This window comes from Triticum urartu, chromosome 5 (genome assembly GCF_003073215.2).
Source record: "Triticum urartu cultivar G1812 chromosome 5, Tu2.1, whole genome shotgun sequence".
Taxonomy (NCBI): domain Eukaryota; kingdom Viridiplantae; phylum Streptophyta; class Magnoliopsida; order Poales; family Poaceae; genus Triticum; species Triticum urartu.
This window is the reverse complement of record NC_053026.1, coordinates 65,242,230-65,261,268: the sequence shown is the minus strand read 5'-3', so window position 1 is coordinate 65,261,268 and position 19,039 is coordinate 65,242,230. Positions and strand designations below refer to the sequence as shown.

Sequence of the window (19,039 nt, the reverse complement as noted above, 5' to 3'; positions counted from 1 at the left end):
GTTCATTACAGTACCTTGAAGTGGTCTTTTGTTTTCTTTGCCTACCGGAGCACACGAGATTTTCTACTTTGAGTTTTGTGTTGTGAAGTTTTCAAGTTTTTGGGTAAAGATTTGATGGATTATGGAACAAGGAGTGGCAAGAGCCTAATCTTGGGGATGCCCAAGGCACCCCCAAGATAATCTAAGGACACCTAAAAGCCAAAGCTTGGGGATGCCCCGGAAGGCATCCCCTCTTTCGTCTACATCTATCGGTAACTTTACTTGGAGCTATATTTTTATTCACCACATGATATGTGTTTTGCTTGGAGCGTCTTGTATGATTTGAGTCTTTGCTTTTTAGTTTACCACAATCATCCTTGCTGTACACACCTTTTGAGAGAGCCATACATGATTTGGAATTTGTTAGAATACTCTATGTGCTTCGCTTATATCTTTTGAGTTATATAATTTTGCTCTAGTACTTCACTTATATTTTTTTAGAGAACGGTGGTGGATTTGTTTTATCAAAACTATTGATCTCTCATGATTCACTTAGATTATTTTGAGAGTCTTAAATAGCATGGTAATTCGCTTAAATAATCACAACATGCTTGGTATGCAAGAATAGCAAAAACTTTCTTATGAGTGTGTTGAATGCTATGAGAAGTTTGATGCTTGATAATGGTTTTGAGATATGAAGATGGTGATATTAAAGTTGTGATAGTAGATTAGTTGTGAATTTGAGAAATACTTGTGTTAAAGTTTGTGATTCTCGTAGCATGCACGTATGGTGAACCGTTATGCGATGAAGTCGGAGCATGATTTATTTTTTGATTGTCTTCCTTATGAGTGGTGGTCGGGGACGAGCGATGGTCTTTTCCTACCAATCTATCCCCCTAGGAGCATGCGCGTAATACTTTGCTTTGATGACTTGTAGATTTTTGCAATAAGTTTATGAGTTCTTTATGACTAATGTTGAGTCCATGGATTATACGCACTCTTCTTCCTCCCACCTTTGCTAGCCTCTTAATACCGCGCACCTTTCGCCGGTATCATACACCCACCATATACCTTCCTCAAAACAGCCACCATAGCTACCTATTATGGCATTTCCATAGCCATTCCGAGATATATTGTCATGCAACTTTCCACTATTCCGTTTATTATGACACGCTCCATCATTGTCATACTGCTTAGCATGATCATGTAGTTGACATCGTATTTGTGGCAAAACCACCGTTCATAATTCTTTCATACATGTCACTCATGAGTCATTGCACATCCTGGTACACCGCCGGAGGCATTCATATAGAGTCATATCTTGTTCTAAGTATTGAGTTGTAATTCTTGAGTTGTAAGTAAATAAAAGTGTGATGATCATCATTATTAGAGCATTGTCCCAGTGAAGAAAGGATGATGGAGACTATGATTCCCCCACAAGTCGGGATGAGACTCCAGACAAAAATAAATAAATAAAAGAGGCCAAAGAAGCCCAAACAAAAAAATGAGAGAAAAAGAGAGAAGGGGCAATGCTACTATCCTTTTACCACACTTGTGCTTCAAACTAGCACCATGATCTTCATGATAGAGAGTCTCCTATGTTATATTTCATATACTAGTGGGAATTTTACATTATAGAACTTGTCTTGTATATTCCAATGATGGGCTTCCTCAAAATGCCCTAGGTCTTCGTGAGCAAGCAAGTTGGATGCACACCCACTAGTTTCTTTTGATCTTTCATACACTTAGCTCTAGTGCATCCGTAGCATGGCAATCCCTACTCACTCACATTGATATCTATTGATGGGCATCTCCATAGCCCGTTGACGCGCCTAGTTGATGTGAGACTATCTTCTCCCTTTTTGTCTTCTCCACAACCACCATTCTATTCCACCTATAGTGTTATATCCATGGCTCACGCTCATGTATTGCGTGAAGATTGAAAAGTTTTGAGAATGTCAAATGTATGAAACAATTGCTTGCCTTGTCATCGGGGTTGTGCATGATTTAAATATTTTGTGTGGTGAAGATAGAGCATAGCCAGACTATATAATTTTGTAGGGATAACTTTCTTTGGCCATGTTATTTTGAGAAGACATGATTGCTTTGTTAGTATGCTTGAAGTATTATTATTTTTATGTCAATATGAACTTTTATCTTGAATCTTTCGGATCTGAATATTCATACCACAATTAAGAAGAATTGCATTAAAATTATGCCAAGTAGCATTCCACATCAAAAATTATATTTTTATCATTTACCTACTCGAGGACGAGCAGGAATTAAGTTTGGGGATGCTTGATATGTCTCCAACGTATCTATAATTTTTGATTGCTCCATGCTATATTATCTACTGTTTTGGACATTATTGGGCTTTATTATCCACTTTTATATTACTTTTGGGACTAACCTATTAACCGGAGGCCCATCCCAGAATTGCTGTTTTTTTGCCTATTTTAGGGTTTCCAAGGAAAGGAATATCAAACAGAGTCCAAATGGAATGAAACCTTCGGGAACGTGATTTTCTCAACAAACGTGATCCAGGAGACTTGGAGCCTACGTCAAGAAACATAGGAGGAGGCCACGAGGTAGGGGGGGCGCGCCTCCCCCCCCCCCCCCCACCCCCCCAGGCGTGCCCTACACCCTCGTGGGCCCCCTGTTGCTCCACCGATGTACTCCTTCCTCCTATATATACCTACGTACCCCCAAACGACCAGATACGGAGCCAAAACCTAATTCCACCGCCGCAACTTTCTGTATCCATGAGATCCCATCTTGGGGCCTGTTCCGGAGCTCCGCCGGAGGGGGTATCCATCACGGAGGGCTTCTACATCAACACCATAGCCTCTCCGATGAAGTGTGAGTAGTTTACCTCAGACCTCGGGTCCATAGTTATTAGCTAGATGGCTTCTTCTCTCTTTTTGGATCTCAATACAAAGTTCTCCCCCTCTCTTGTGGAGATCTATTCGATGTAATCTTCTTTTTGCAGTGTGTTTGTTGAGACCGATGAATTGTGGGTTTATGATCAAGATTATCTATGAACAATATTTGAATCTTCTCTGAATTCTTTTATGTATGATTGGCTATCTTTGCAAGTCTTTTCGAATTATCAGTTTGGTTTGGCCTACTAGATTGATCTTTCTTGCAATGGGAGAAGTGCTTAGCTTTGGGTTCAATCTTGCGGTGTCCTTTCCCAGTGACAGTAGGGGCAGCAAGGCACGTATTGTATTGTTGCCATCGAGGATAACAAGATGGGGTTTTTATCATATTGCATGAATTTATCCCTCTACATCATGTCATCTTGCTTAAGGCGTTACTCTGTTTCCATGAACTTAATACTCTAGATGCATGCTGGATAGCGGTCGATGAGTGGAGTAATAGTAGTAGATGCAGGCAGGAGTCAGTCTACTTGTCTCCGACGTGATGCCTATATACATGATCATACCTAGATACTCTCATAACTATGCTCAATTCTTTCAATTGCTCAACAGTAATTCGTTCACCCACCGTAAAATACTTATGCTCTTGAGAGAAGCCACTAGTGAAACCTATGGCCCCGGGGTCTATCTTCATCATATTAATCTTCCTATACTTATTTTTTTACTTTGCTTTTATTTTACTTTGCATCTTTATCACAAAATTACCAAAAATATTACCTTATCATATCTATCAGATCTCGCTCTCGTGAGTGACCGAGAAGGGATTGACAACCCCTTATCGCGTTGGTTGCGAGAAGTTATTTGTTTTGTGCAGGTATGAGGGACTGGCGCGTAGCCTCCTACTGGATTGATACCTTGGTTCTCAAAAACTGAGGGAAATACTTACGCTACTTTGCTGCATCACCCTTTCCTCTTCAAGGAAATCCAACGCAGTGCTCAAGAGGTAGCAGGCACTGGATCAATATGTTAGTCCCAAAAATAGTATAAAAAGTTGCCAAAAGTATATGGAAGTTGTAGAATATTGGCATGAAACAATCAAAAATTATAGACACGATGGAGACATATCAGGTACCAAAGTAATCGAGGAGTGGATCATTGGACAGCGGTCAAGAACATCCTGAAATACCTGAAAAGGACTAAGGATATGTTTCTCGTATATGGGGGTGACAAAGAGCTCGTCGTAAATGGTTACGTCGATGCAAGCTTTGACACTGATCCGGATGACTCTAAGTCACAAACCAAAAATGTGTTTTTATTAAATGGTGGAGCTATCAGTTGGTGCAGTTCCAAGCAGAGCGTCGTGGCGGGATCTACATGTGAAGCGGAATACATAGCTGCTTCGGAAGCAGCAAATGAAGGAGTCTGGATGAAGGAGTTCATATCTGATCTAGGTGTCATATCAGTTGGCAGGGGGCACCCTAGGACACACAAGTTGATTGTTCCAAGCCGTCTGCGGTGCCTCCTCCATCATAATCCACCTCGGTCATATCGTAGCGGTGCTTAGGCGAAGCCCTGTTTCGGTAGCAACATCATCACCGTCATCACGCCGTCGTGCTGACAAAGTTCTCCCTCGAAGCTCTACTGGATCGTGAGTTCGTGGGACGTCACCGAACCGAATGTGTGCAGATCGCGGAGGTGCCGTACCTTCGGTGCTGGGATCGGTCGATCGTGAAGACGTACGCCTACATCAACCACGTTGTCATAACGCTTCCGCTTATGGTCTACGAGGGTACGTAGACAATACTCTCCCCTCTCGTTTCTATGCATCACCATGATCTTGCATGTGCGTAGGAATTTTTTTGAAATTACTGCGAACGTGAACATCTCCTGTGGAGGTAAATTCCAAATGTCCCTCATGGTTGTCTGAAGAGCAAAGGCCTTCGGACACATGACCAGTGCATGATACGTATTCTCTTCCTCCATTCCACATATACAGTAAGTACTGAGAGTGGTTTGGTGGTGCATCGCCCGGTTTACTTGAACCGCCAAACTATTGGTAGCAGCCCTCCATGCAAAAATGCGGATCTTCTGAGGAACTTTGGCTTTCCAGATGGTGTCCCACACTTTCCTATCCCCTGACATATCAGTACTGTGCTGTCCCATGTCTTCCTTAGTTTCCTTCATATTAAGCGCAAGCTTGTACGCACTCTTAACCGAGAACATCCCAGACTTCTCAAAATGCCTATGGTTGTGCTCTTGGTAGGATTCATGTTGCTCTTCTTACAAAATGCATATGGTTGTGCTCTTGCTATCAACACCACCAATGATCGAAAAAGGCACACCTACAAGCCGATTAACCCTTGCTCAATGACGATGGTGGAACTCCGGGAGCTCGATGCAATCATTCACAATGTTGTTTCTAAGACGTTTGAAATCAACAAGGTGCTCATGCAGTTGGGCCTCGATGTCAGTTGTCTCATAGCTAGGACTAATGAAATTGTTGTATTTTTTTTTGTTCCAATGAAATTATGAATCACATGTCCTCAATGTATATGTAAAGTTTCATTAAATAATACAATAATTTATAGTCTACACAAACATGTAGATAAAATTCTGACCATAAATACAACAAATAAAAGTCCTTTTATAGAGGGAAGAGAGGAGCCCCGACCCACCTCTAACCAATGGGACCTCGTCTTCCGAGTGAAAAACCAGATTTAGTTTACTGGATTGGATGGCGGCGGTGTTTTCTTGGCATCGTTTATCCTTCTTGGAGGCGCCATTTTTGGAGACGAGGTCCTATTGGCGCTTGTGGCTTTTGTCTTTCTGGTGGGATGCCGATGTGGTGGATGATGGGGCGACAGCTACTGGAGGATTTATGCCGAGGCGGTGGCTTTGGATGGCAATGCACCGGCGACACTATGGGGTTGGTCCGCGACTTTGCATGACATGGGTGGTGACCTGGTGCTACGAGGGTAGTGAGTTCATTTGCTCTATTGAGGTGATTTGATGGGTCGGCCTAGCTGGAAGTCGAGGTGGCGGCCATGGATATTTGGTGGAGCATTCGTTGTCTGTGGGTGGTCTTCTTGTGTAGCAAGGGCTACAAGGCACCCGAGCCGTGTGGTGGTACGGCTCGCCTGTAGGCAAGGGATGTTGGAGCTGCGGCTCCAGAACCGAGAGTGTGTGTTTGTTGCGGTTGTGGCCTTGGGTCATGTGGTTGACGATGCTTCGTTGCTTGTGCGATTTTCGGTTTGGTTTTCGTCGTAAACTGGGTGCAATGTATCCAAACTGCTTATGTATAGACACTTATTTGTGACCTTTATATTTAGTAGTTTGGCTGGTATCCATACCCACTTTTTTCAAATATTTGTTCGCAAATTTAAAAAATGTTCAGGAATGTCAAAAGAGGTTCACATTTTTGTCACCTCTTTCAAATTTGTCCACAAATTAGAAGTTTGGTCCCATTTACAAAATTTTGTTCGAGAACTAAAAAAATCTTCCCATTTTCAGAATTTGTTCACAAATGCAATAAAATGTTCCTTATTAAAATTTATTTAAAAATGAAGCGTTGTTCACATTTTTCACAAAAAAACATCATGTTTGTCAAAAAATAATTGGAATTAAAAAGAATTATTTTGAATTTCAAGAAACGTTTAGAACAAAATCAATTAATATTCTGATCTGCCCCTACATTTACGTCTTAAATGTTCATGCGGGTTTAAAGAGAGAGAGACGACATAGAATTGACCACGTTCAAATGTGTTATGGTTGTGTGAGCATTGAGATGATCACTGGCTAGGGTGAAATAGAGGATAACCGGCAATACAAATGTGGTGCCCTATTAAAATAAATGACGTGGACCTATTGGGGTCTTTGAGTCATAGTTATTGAATTAAGAGAGTGTGCTAATTTTTTCTTCCAACGTACAAGCTCTTTTGCATATACAAAATGACATAAAATTGGGTAGGACCCTGGCTGATTTTTTTAGACAAGGACCCTGGCTGATGAGGCGAGTCAGGAGTAAGTAGTTACAACACCACCATGGATTGCTAGTTTCGGCCCACCTCGGATTACCCAACTGGACTAGTAAGCGTGCACGTACAACACATGTATAATTATTGGGTATACTTCAAGTAGTTGCCAATATGTGGTAGATAAAAGGTTGTTTTGTGCCTCATGGTGTATAGGAAAACTTGACAAGGCATGAAACGATGAATGTTCATGTCTGGTACACACAGTCATAAACATACCTAAGACTGGACAATATAAATCAACCCATACAACTCACAATTTCATGCCTCCGATTACTCTTTATATGCATGAAGATGCTCTTGACATGTAATGTTGAGTTCATTCTGCACAAAGTGTCAAAGCACTGAAAATCTGAAGCTAAACCTAGCAGGCAACATACACCACAAAGTTTCCCCTCTTTCATCTGTGTTCATCATCCTCCAATCCAACAAGCTTTCATGCCAAAATGCGAAAATAACATTGCGCCGAATGAATACAAGGGTAGACACTGGAAAACAATAGTACAAAATAACATCCCTGAAACACAATGGGGACATGGACAAGCACCAGTTGTAGAAAATAAAAAAAATGCAAGTCACAACCATTTTTGATAGTTTGTCCTTTACACCCCCTTATGTGTAATAATATCAAACAATAAAATACTTTGATGGTCATTACTTCCTAACATTAACCGAATGTACAGCAAAAGGACCTTAAAGTATTTATACATAGAAGAATATTCAAAAACATATTTATTTAGATTGTTCATGTGAATAAATAAACCACATCCTACAATTTAGACCATCCAACCCATTTTTGAAGTGAAAGGAGTTCCAAATGTAACAAAATAAAATAAACCAACTCCAGCAGTATAGATGTTACAAATTAAGAAAAAAACAAAGAATGTGTTGATGACACACGTAAACGACATTTGTGAAGAAACACTGAAGATATAAAGGTAGCACACTCTGGTTAATAATGCACAGAAAGCTTATTTTGAAGTATACAAGTCGGCACAATGTTTAGAGAAATTTCAGGCACACCTTGTAAGTTCACAAGAAACCGTAAATGTTGGCTGGGCAGTTGTCTTACAAGCAACATAACAAATCAAAATGAACAGGTACATGAAGCAAAGTTTACAAGAGCGCCTCTTCCATCGCAGTCACATTTTGTAGTGAAGATGTGCCAAAATGAACAAACATATATTATTGAGAAAATAGATAAACAGGGCATCCTAGTAGTTCGATGGAGTTTCTTGTCGAATATTAAACACACAGTATGCATGACAGTTTCTGGTCGGCTCCTCGTCGCCATGCCGAGTGGAGGCCGGTGGTGGTGAATTTTCTTGGGAGATATGGGATCGGGATCCAGAAGGTTGAGGTAATGGACGTGTCAATCTTTTTCCTAATATAATGAGATCGTGATTAGTTTTCTAATAAAATACGATCATGATTAGTTTCCTAATAAGACATGATCATGATTATAGTTTCCTAATTGATCAGACGTGGAGTTTCATATTTTTCTCTACGGTGGAGCACGGACATTCAATGTAAATTGTTAAGTACACAGAGAATGGATTAAATTAAGGACAACTGTTAGATTAAGTTTAGTGGGCCTAATCATGCAGTGATAATGGATCCGTGTACGTTTTGTGTGGTGTGTTTAAAAAAGTTCATGTTTGCTCTTTTATTAGTAGTAGAGATATAGATGGAGTACAGTTTTTGGGAGAACCTGCTCTGGGCCTGGGATTTGAAATTTTTAGTGCTGTTAAATGTTTTGAAAAAACTTTTTTTTTGCAAATACCTATACATATTCTCAACGTGTATGCGAAGTTTAATTTGATAATTTGCATGCTGATAGAACTTTGTATATTTTTTAGCATAATTTAGGTGTATAAGAAACAATATTGTTGGTAAACATAAAGGGATACCTGAGCCCCGGTCTCCGGACCTAGTTTTGGCAAGTGGACTCAGGTATCAAAAGTATATTCTGAGCAGAGGCCAATTGGAATAATTGCTTATATTATTTTTAAGAAAAGATGACAGAAATGTTATTCAATTCATGCGAAGTAGTACTCCGGTACAAATCACAAGGTGGAAAAGTCCACGCGATGGCGGGAGGCGTCATCCGCATGCTACCTTAAATAAATTCTTCTTTGTGACTAGGCTATGCTGAAGATTCAACATTACTCTGGGTGATTGCCTCTCTTCGCCTCCGCGGAGATGCTCTGCTTCAGAGTCATCTGTCGTGGATGAAATTAGCCAGCTGCAGCTCCACGTACGAAGATCATTTCTTTTAGAAACAACACGGCGATCTCCACGCGCGAAGATCATTCATCTTGGGAGCTACTTCTTGCCGGCACTTATCTTGGACGACGACGACGATGAGGACTTGGAGGAGCGCGCGTAGGCGTAGGCGTCCGGTTTGAGGAACAGCTCCTCGAACTGCTTGTGCAGGTCCTCCAGGCTCTCGCTCTGGCCGTCTTCCTGCATGGCATGGCATGGCATGGTGGTGAACAATAAATAAGTAGTGCTCTGGTCGGTAGAAACCTCCATGATATGATAGTATCAATAAGCAGAGCAGCGGTCTCAGTTGAGTTGACTGTCACGTACGTGTGGAGGTGTGTGGTTCATGGCCTTCAGGATGTCTCCCAGTATTTCTCCTGCACCCTGCGTAATTGATGAAAATCTCACCGGCAATATAATGGAGCTAGGCACGGACGTCGGTATATTATAATCTATATATATATAAGGACTGTTGAAGGAAGAAGAGACATAAACACACCTCGTCATCGCCATCGCTGTCGTAGGCTCCAACGTCGTAGAGGATACGCTTGTTGGGGTCCGACAGAACTGCATGCATGTTCATCAAACCACGTCACCCTCTCTCTACGCTCTCGACGTCTCTTTCTCGTGGGTACGTTTACGTACATAAATACATAGAGCCACACACAAGGGAACACGTATACTGCAGCAAAGCCTCACATTCTACGGTAAGAAGCTCAACGTTGGAATTAAACAGACGTCCAGAGGAAGAGGAACTTGCCAGCGTATGCTGCCTGGATCTTCTGGAACCTGGCCTTGGCGGCCTCCGAGCCGCCGGAGCTGCCGCTGCCGCACTTGTCCGGATGCCATTTCTGTAACCCAGCACATTTATTTACGGATCCAATTTAACCAGACAGTACGTCAAACAGAGGAGCCAAAAAACAGAGAAAATATCATCTAGCAGAAGAAAAGAGAACAGAAGAGAGCAGAGCATATATAGGAGAGCAGAGGAGGAAAGGGAAGCAGTGGACGAACGGACCATGGCCAGCTTCCTGTAGGCGCTGCGCAGCTCCGCGTCGGAGCAGTCGCTCGCAACGCCGAGCACGGCGTACAGGCCAACGCCGGCCTCGCTCTTCTCTCCGCAGCCGGCCATTGCAACCCTTGGATGCTCAGTGGCTGCTTGTGTTGAGTGGATGTGCCTCTCTCTCTCTCTCTCTCTCTCGTGGTTGCCTGCCGCAGCTAGCGCATGGCGGCTATCTTATAGGCACGACGAGGCCAGCAAGGGTGGCAGGCAGGTCGCCGACGGCGGGGGCCGGGGGGATGTATGTCGATGTCACCGTCCCGTCCGCCTCCTCACTTGCACGAGCAACCGGGCACGGGCAGCAACTTGTGCTAGCCTAGGCTAGCCGCAGCTGCCTGCAGTACCTCCGGCCCCCGATATTTTCGGCCGATGGCCTGGGCGATGGATGTGTGGCCTCGCTTACATCGGCATCGGCATCACTGCATCACCATGTGGCCATTGCTGTTTGTGGCTGTGGTGCGGTTGCTGTCGAGGAGCATCGAATGGTTCTATCCGGTGGCGGGACACCTGTTGCCGACTGGTTCGTCACTAGTTGCACTGCAGCTCAGTGAGTGACCCGGTCCTAATTTGGGAACATGCAGCTGGCCCTCTTATGGAAAGAAGAATAAGATGGTAAGTATTTAAATTAGGTGAGGGGGGCGGGCACAAGTCAACGATGTCGGCATGGGGGATGGGGGGTCCCTCCCTCCCTCCCAAGGTGCAACTGCAACGTATGGCAGGCCAGCACGTATGAATAGAAAACTACTACGATATAGAGTAATAGTTCAGGTTCACTGAACGTAGTGAGCGTACGTATGCATGCATGCATGCATGTGTGTTGCGCCACCGACTTGCCGCCCTCTTGGGCTCTTATCTTGGCTGCACTGCAGATTAGTTTTATGTATTCTGACCGTGGGGGTATGTTTCTAGTGAAGTACTGATGTCTAGGAAAAGTCATGAATCAGGTCAGGTGCATAACTCGTATAGGTGAACCTGTGAGAGTGTGAGAGTGAATTTCAGAGACACACAGCCAGCCAGCAAATACCAAACACAGCGAGCCTATCATTTCCAACTGCGACCATGGTCTTGAGGACAATGCTCAAACTTTGCATTATAATTTTGCCATGGCCAAATGATCACAAGCTCACAACCATTACTGCCTATACAGAACTCTGCTAGACTGCTAGTACCTCTAAAAGGTTACGTATCTACTACTTTTGAATCACCCCGATGCGCTTAATGATTGCAATTTACGTACTTTACTTCAAGAATTAGTTGCTCTGAAATAATAATGGCCACATTTTGGTCTTGTGACGGAGCCTCCGGAGTGTTCCTGCAAATGGCCGGGTCGTGCAGCTTTGGTGCCGATTGCTTCGTGTAGGTAAGGCGGCGGCCTCGGAATCAGTGGTGTGTGCAGTGTTGGCGTCGAGGTTCCCCCGCGTGTGCGATTTTCAGCCCGGTTTTCCTCATAAACAGGGCATTTGTATGGTTTTTGGCCATGCAAGTTTATTATGCAGACCAGGGAAGAACGAACTATTTCTCGCAATATCCAACTCCCATGCATGATGTACCTTTGCTTTTTCCGGTCTAGAATCTCTGTCTTTCAAGCAGCATACTCGCTTTGAGAAATTCTTTAGGCCCCGCTTGGATTCCCGTTTCCGGTCATATTCGGCTGGTTTACGATACACGCCTGGACTGGTCGTTTCGTTTACAGGCGGAAAAAACAAGCTGTGACCGGTAATTTACATCTGTAAAATAAATACAGGCGTAGAAATTTACACCCATTTCAAGCGGGCCTTACAAGAAATATATATGCATCAGAGAAACGAGGAGGATAATCTGGCACACACTAAGCAAATCAACCTACTAGAATACATAAGGATCATCTTCTGTCGAAAACATAAGAATGCTTTGCCCAAAATTGTGGCCCCATGTCTACGTGGGCCACCGCCACATCCCACCGCTCATCTTCACTGGCTTCCACCTGCACCCATTCGCACTCTAAAGTCGTTAAAACACAGTGAGAATCATCTTCTAACCCAATGCAAAAATAAATAAATAAAAGACGTCTGCTCTCAGATGCATTTCTTCTGTGGGCGACATGGAATTGAGGTGCGAATGCGAGAGCATATTTCAGTTATATAGTTACTGTAAAGTTACTTTGTTCCTTTCGGGGATTTTAAATTGTAAGCATCTAACTTGCCACTTTCTGGCAGCACAAACAACATTATTGTTGAACATGATTCGGACAAAATACCTTTTGACGGTAAGCGCACGAACCCTTTCGAAACATAGCCGGTTCATTGTTGTAGTTCATTTGAAATCGCTGAAAAAGTAACTCATTCTTGTCCTTTGGTAATGTGTCCTTCACAGAATAAAATACTGAAGAGTTACTAAAGAATTAATTACAATCATGAAAAAATTACTCCTAAATGATGAAAGAAGGAAGACCTTCAGTATCTCCTTAGCTTTGTTTTCGCCTTCTCCAGATTTCACCAACATCCAAAAGCATGTAGTGTATTGATTTCTGTTGTGACCTGTGAATTAGCATGTAGAATGAGTCAGCTCATTTTCTTATGATTTGTTCTAACTATGACAAGAGTTAAACCCCTTGCAGCAGTCTATCTTAAAAAAACAAGATACATAGAATGATAACACACCATAGAGGTATATAAGCACCAAATTTAATGCATTCATACTGCTGCAGATGAATTCAGATATTACATACTGCACTACCATCGACATATTCATAAACATTTCCGAATAGTTAAAGATATGGTCTTTTGGGAGAGAGGAATAACTCACATTCTGATTGCCTCCAGGACAAATAATCACAAACGATCCTTGGTTCTGGGTAACAGAAAACTTCTACTTGGAAGTGTGGTGACTGCACTAGTTCTTTACCGGGGAAGTATTCTTTCCACCTCATCATGTAGAAGGAAGTGAAACATGATATACATGAAGAAATGATTAATCTGCAAAACAAGTCACATATTTTATCAAAGGCTTGACCGACATGTACTGTACGAATTCATAAAATAAGTAACTACCTCTCATCTCTCTGGTACAATTCAGTCTTCTCCTGGAACACAAAGCTGCAACAATAACAAATCATTAAAAATAATCATTTGTAACAAACATAAGACAGCCTGTATAAACTGAAGCTTGCCACATTTAAGCTTCACTGGCCACTTCACTTACAACTTCAACATTATCCCTTATATTGCCAATATATTCAATTCACATTACTATTATTGATGAAAAGAGGCAAAATTGTGCCATGCGGAAACACATATTTTGTCTTTATCTGTCTTTTTTGTAGTATTCTCCATGCAAACACAGCAATTCTCAAGGGGTAGATCATACCTGTACTCATTGTCAAAACCATAGCCAAAGATAATATCAGGAAATTGCTCCATCATCAGTGAAGCACAAGCGTTCATCAATCTTAAAGCAGTCTCATCATTTGGTTTGTCAAATGAATGGATTAGTGAGAATCTGGGGGGAAAAATAATTCTCCATGTTGTTAAGATGATATAATTATCTAAATGGTATTGTCGCATGTGTTTAAACAAATAGGAGACTATAGAAGTCCTCACTGATCAAACTGGCAGGCGCTAATACGAACAATGGTCCAATTAGAATACGGAAGCCTATGGATGTCGTCGAACTTCTTCACATACTCATATCCATATTTTTCTTTCCCCCCAAGACACAGGTAGTCTGATGCTGTATTATATATCCAAAGTTGATAAGAGTTGGACTGGAAGCAGACCTAAAACTAGAATGATTCAACCAACCTTCTCCAAGAATGTATTGATGGTTTTCCCAAAACTCAGGACCTATGAGATCAAAACTTGACACTGTGATTGCCTCACGGGTTCTTTTTATGGGATTCCCACAGTCGTCTGTTTTGACCTACAGTAATATGTATAACTTTTTCAGTATGCAAAGTGAACCTAACTGGGTTAGTTGAACTGAACTAAATGTTGAGAAAAAATATGTCCACAAAATGAAATGCAGTAAGCATAACCTTTCATGGTCACTGGTATACCTCATACAAATAATAAGTGTGAGAAAAATATGTAAATACTATATACCTCACTGAGACTGAGCAGGGACATAAACAATAATGAACTTATGAATGCTTGATAGCATTACCTTATCTCGATAAACACTGGATCCTTTCCGAAACACAGCCGGTTCATCATTATAGTTGACTTGAAACTGTTGCAAAAGCAACTTGTTCTTGTCCTTAGAAAATGTTCCCTAAAAGAAAATAGACGGTTCATGGAAAAAGAAAAAATGATTCATACCAATGCTACAAAAGACAAGTATAGCCCTCCCTCAAAAAAAGAAGACAAGTATAGCCCTAGATAATTTAGATGACCTTCAATGCTTGATGTGCCTCTTTTTCAGTTTTTCCAGACTTCACCAACGCCCAGAAGCATGTATTGTACTGATTATTTATATGACCTGAAAAAAACACAAAATTAAATATGTTAATCTTCATTCATTAAATCAAATAGAAAAGTAAGTAGCCAAGCAACCGGACACAGAAATCTCATTGACGTGACGCATAAAAAAACTATATTTATTATATTTAGTTAATGTTGCTGAAGATGTATAATTTTTTTAAAGGGTAAATAACATACATAACATGATTTTATTGTCAAGGACATCAACCCACATAATTGCACTATATAAGTATCTTATTATTATATTACAAAAAAGTCGATTATGGTTCAAGAAGCTTACAGTCCACTTGTCTCCATGCCAAATAATCACGAATAGTCTTTATATTTGGATAGCATACAACTCGCCCATCAAAATATGGAGTCTCCTTAAAATCATTAGGAAAGAAATCTTTCCACTTCATCCCGTACACAGATGTGAAGTAAGAAACACATAAAGAGATAATTTTGCTGCATATATTGGTAGAGAGGTCAATAACATGATGAGATTTTATAATTGAATTGTTCAAATAGATTTGGGTATGGCAGTATCCTAAAATACCAAGTGAAGAAGTGAACAGATAAATAACATGCCTTTCCCGCCTTTTATGGAATTCGGTTTTCTCTCTGAAAACAAAACTGCAAAACAAACAGAAATATAAGAAGCAGGGATTATTATCCAAAGAATGAACAAAATGCTCTCAGAAAGAAAGAATGGAGCCCGTGCAATTCAAAACCATTTGCATATACTCTTTTTTATGACAAATCTGCAAACAATTTCATAATTTAACTTTGATAAGAAGATGTTATACCTGTACTCATCGCTAACACCATAAGCAAACACTATGTCAGGGAATTTCTCAAGCATAGAAGTGGCACATGCGTTCATCAATCGTAAGGCTCTCTCATCATTTGGTTTCTCAAAGGCATGCAACTCCGAGAATCTAACAAAAATAAAAATGAAATTAGTGGACACTGGAAAGAACAAATATAAATTATAGCTAAATACACGTGTGTTGCAACGGGACAACAGATAAATTTATATCGTTTGTGATATGAGCTAAACTGCAAAACCGCGAAGGATAAGGAACCTTCAATTTCTGTCTCCCGTGCGATTCCCTACAGGGAGTAACTACCATGGTCAGCGCCACACAGGAAGCTCATGCGCCCCCATGGTGAGGCACCGACCAAGGAAAAAAATGGAGGATGTAGCACGGCAGAGTGCTCCTCCATGATGCGAAGGGCCAAGCATGATGACATGTATGTACGCTGCAATAGCCTATTCGCACACTTGCAATCCAACAAACCGCTTTAGATCTGATGGTTCTGGTGTTATGGTGGATGCGCGACCACCAAATCCAAACTTAATGATTTGTAATTTGGAGCAACAAGTTAACCCCATATTTGCATAATGAAACTTTCTTTGCATGTTGTTAATCCTCACAAAAAGACACTGGTACACAGGGTAGCCTAATAGCTAGGATGGTTGATGCAGTTGCTTAACCACTACTAACCATGTCAGTGTATATAGCTAGGAAGTGAGCAGAATGTTAACGGTTAGAGACTATCTGATATTACAAAGCAGCAATCACTCAACATGGCTGTGGAAAAATTAAGTATTTCCATATTGCCCATTTAGGAGGAAGAGATGAATTATACCGGTGGAAATGGCAGCCATCGATGAGGACGACGATCCAGTTGGAGGCCGGGAGGTGGCGGTGGAACTCGAACTCCCTCTTCACATACTCATACTTGCTATTGGCCATCACCACGAGACACCTCCCTCCTGTTCCTGGAGAGAATCATACCAAAGGGTCGGTTTAGATATTAGCACTTGGGTGAAATCTGACTTTATGCACTGCTGTCATATGACATATACTACACACATGAATTGAATTAGGAACATACAAACATGAATTTGACATAAAACATACAGACATGAATCATCCAACTCAAACCATTAGTTGTACATTTATCATAACACGAAAGGTGGAACCTGAAGATCAATCAGCTAACATGCAAAAGGAGAAACAGTCACTTTAAATTGAACTGCAAAAAACGTCTTATATTCAGTTACAGAGGTTGTGATATTTTAGGTCTGACTGTTAATCAACAACACAGCGTAACTGTACCACTATATTCCCAATCATAAACAAGATTTGGGACATCTATCATGCCAACAAAACCAGTAGTACTAATGTGTTAACCAATTTCAGCCACTATAACCAAGACAAAGCTCCTGCTCTCTCAAATTGCATGTTACTACTAAGCTTTGATTTCAGGTCAAGACGGTGCAGATAAAACAACTTAATCTTTTCCTTTTCATATATCTTCAGTCATTGCATGTTTCACTGCTAAGGACATTTCTAACCGATCCCCTATCCGGCGTTAGTGGAGGATAAATTGGATTTTACTCCCTTATGCCACACCTAGCCGATCCCCTAAAACGCATGAGGATAAAATTTACTCCGACCCGCACCGAAGGAGTAAATTTACTCCACCGAGACGGGCTGGAGGATAAATTTCAGCTCCCTCTCGCCTCCTCCCTGCTGCTCCTGCACGCAACCGCCGCACTGCCGCAAGCTTCCCCTGCGCCAAGCTCGTGTAGTACAAGGTTTACTCCGTCGGATCCTCCGTTGTATACAAGGTTTACTCCGTCGGATCCTCCGTTGTATAGAAGGAATAGGTTAGAAATGCCCTAACATGTTTAAACCAAAACATTTGCACATCTGAAAAAAATTCAAACTACAATTGGTAAACATTTGCCCCTACCGGCATTATCACAAACACCTATCAAGCAAAATCTTTCACACGTAAACTTGAATATGCACCGGAATAATCATGCAGCAGGCACTCATCAATAAATAATCATCATTATACTCTCGCAATATGAAATCTACAGCAAGTGCTCGTCAAATACAAAAATCAGGGAAAAAATGAGGAAGGACGAAGGAGTGGTGGCTACCTGCCTATGGACTGGTCGCCGGCGTAGCTCCGTCGGAGGCGTTGATGGGAGGGAGACGCTGCTGGTGGAAGCGGCTGCTCGACGGAGGGAAGGGCTGCTGGGATCCTGTACCGGCGTCGGCGCAGCGGATGATTCGGCTGGCTGGACGCGACGCGGCAGAGGACCGGCGGCGGCTAGGACCTAGTCGCGCACGGGAAGGACTCTTAGCAACTCGGAAAAAAAAGATCCGATATTGCTAGGTTTAACTAATACTAGACGATTGCCCGTGCGTTGCAATGGGAATATAAACATTTTAATATATTAGCCTATGACTGCACATCCATTATGATATTGATGTGCTAAAATCTTAGCAAGTTGATCTTGCATGCAATCGTCATGATTTACCTGCCATTTTATCGTCAAGTACTTATTTGGTAAGAATTTAATGACTTATCAAACAAAATATATTTTTATTTTGGTAAGCTAATAAAATATGCGACAATTGATTCTATTTTAGGGAGACTGAATGGGAGAAAAATTTATAGATGGGAGAAAACAATAAAAGAGGAGAAGAAAAGAGTGGAACGTATATAAGAAAGGTTGGACGAAAGAGACGTGAAATGAGAAACGTGCGCGATGGGCCCAATCCGGTGTTTTTGGATACCGAGTACAACAAATATTTGGTCAACCAAATCAAAAGAAACTATTTGGTCAACCTGACTTATAGGAGTATTTTATTGATGATGACAAGTCGAACACGACATGACTAATGGTAACGTAGAGTCAGTCTCAACTTTCTCCTCGACGGGTTCTTCCCCACTTAGGGTTTAGAGTTCCTCTGGCGACGCCGCCCATAGTGCCATCTCCGTCAATTAAGGTCGATCCCCTCCCTCCTCTCGCCCCTCCTTGGATCCCGTTCGGCTGGGTGCAAGCAGGAGAAGAGGGTTTGAACTGCTCCCTATGAAAGAGATAGGGTTTGGCTGCCAAATCAAATGGCGGCGCAGGATGCATCAGGAAGTTCACGAAAGGAGAAAGAACCGGTCAAGACTCTACTTAGCCAGTTAGATCTTCAAGAGGAGGAGGAAGAGCGGTTTTGTCTGGGAAGAAGAGTTCAAGGACGAATCGTAGTCCATCTGCTTTGAACTCTGACATGAGAGCGGCGTGGAATCCCGCAAGAGAAATTCGTTGGCACAAGGTTGAGGACAATCTATTCACAGTTCAATTTGGATGCCTTGGAGATTGGAATACTGCTATGAATTTGGGACCTTGGTTATTCCGAGACCAAGGGATGCTGTTGGCTGAATACGATAGATTTAGGAATCCTAGATCGGTTCAGCTTGATAAGATCGCTGTTTGGGCAAGGGTCCTAAAACTACCGGATAACTTCCTAATTCCGGCAACAATCAAAGGTATGTGTTGCAGGATGGGAAAAAAATCTGGAAGTGCAG

At 41.9% G+C, this 19,039-nt stretch overlaps 2 protein-coding genes across 4 annotated transcripts; both read right to left on the bottom strand.

Annotated features, from left to right (window-relative positions):
* Positions 1-8,894: 8,894 nt before the first annotated feature.
* Positions 8,895-10,606, bottom strand: LOC125555649 (chaperone protein DnaJ-like). The gene is made up of 5 exons (XM_048718534.1): positions 10,173-10,606; positions 9,915-10,005; positions 9,654-9,721; positions 9,482-9,538; positions 8,895-9,355 (listed from the first exon to the last, which is right to left on the bottom strand). The coding sequence occupies exons 1-5, from the start codon at positions 10,284-10,286 to the stop codon at positions 9,215-9,217; spliced, it is 471 nt and encodes a 156-aa protein (XP_048574491.1). The 5' UTR covers positions 10,287-10,606; the 3' UTR covers positions 8,895-9,214.
* Positions 10,607-11,924: 1,318 nt separating this feature from the next.
* On the bottom strand, positions 11,925-17,859 carry LOC125507917 (tRNA(His) guanylyltransferase 1-like). 3 transcript variants are annotated; one of them, XM_048672444.1, is made up of 15 exons: positions 17,613-17,859; positions 16,307-16,439; positions 15,460-15,591; positions 15,242-15,286; positions 14,952-15,118; positions 14,584-14,669; positions 14,355-14,462; positions 13,994-14,111; positions 13,793-13,922; positions 13,560-13,691; positions 13,244-13,288; positions 12,999-13,168; positions 12,645-12,730; positions 12,451-12,558; positions 11,925-12,177 (listed from the first exon to the last, which is right to left on the bottom strand). In XM_048672444.1, exons 2-15 carry the CDS (start codon positions 16,411-16,413, stop codon positions 12,076-12,078), a joined length of 1,536 nt encoding a protein of 511 aa, XP_048528401.1. In that variant the 5' UTR covers positions 16,414-16,439; positions 17,613-17,859; the 3' UTR covers positions 11,925-12,075. The 3 variants fall into 3 exon arrangements, with proteins under 3 accessions (XP_048528401.1, XP_048528402.1, XP_048528403.1); XM_048672445.1 differs by having other exon boundaries at positions 17,617-17,836; XM_048672446.1 differs by lacking the exons at positions 13,560-13,691; positions 13,793-13,922 and having other exon boundaries at positions 13,969-14,111.
* Positions 17,860-19,039: the final 1,180 nt, after the last annotated feature.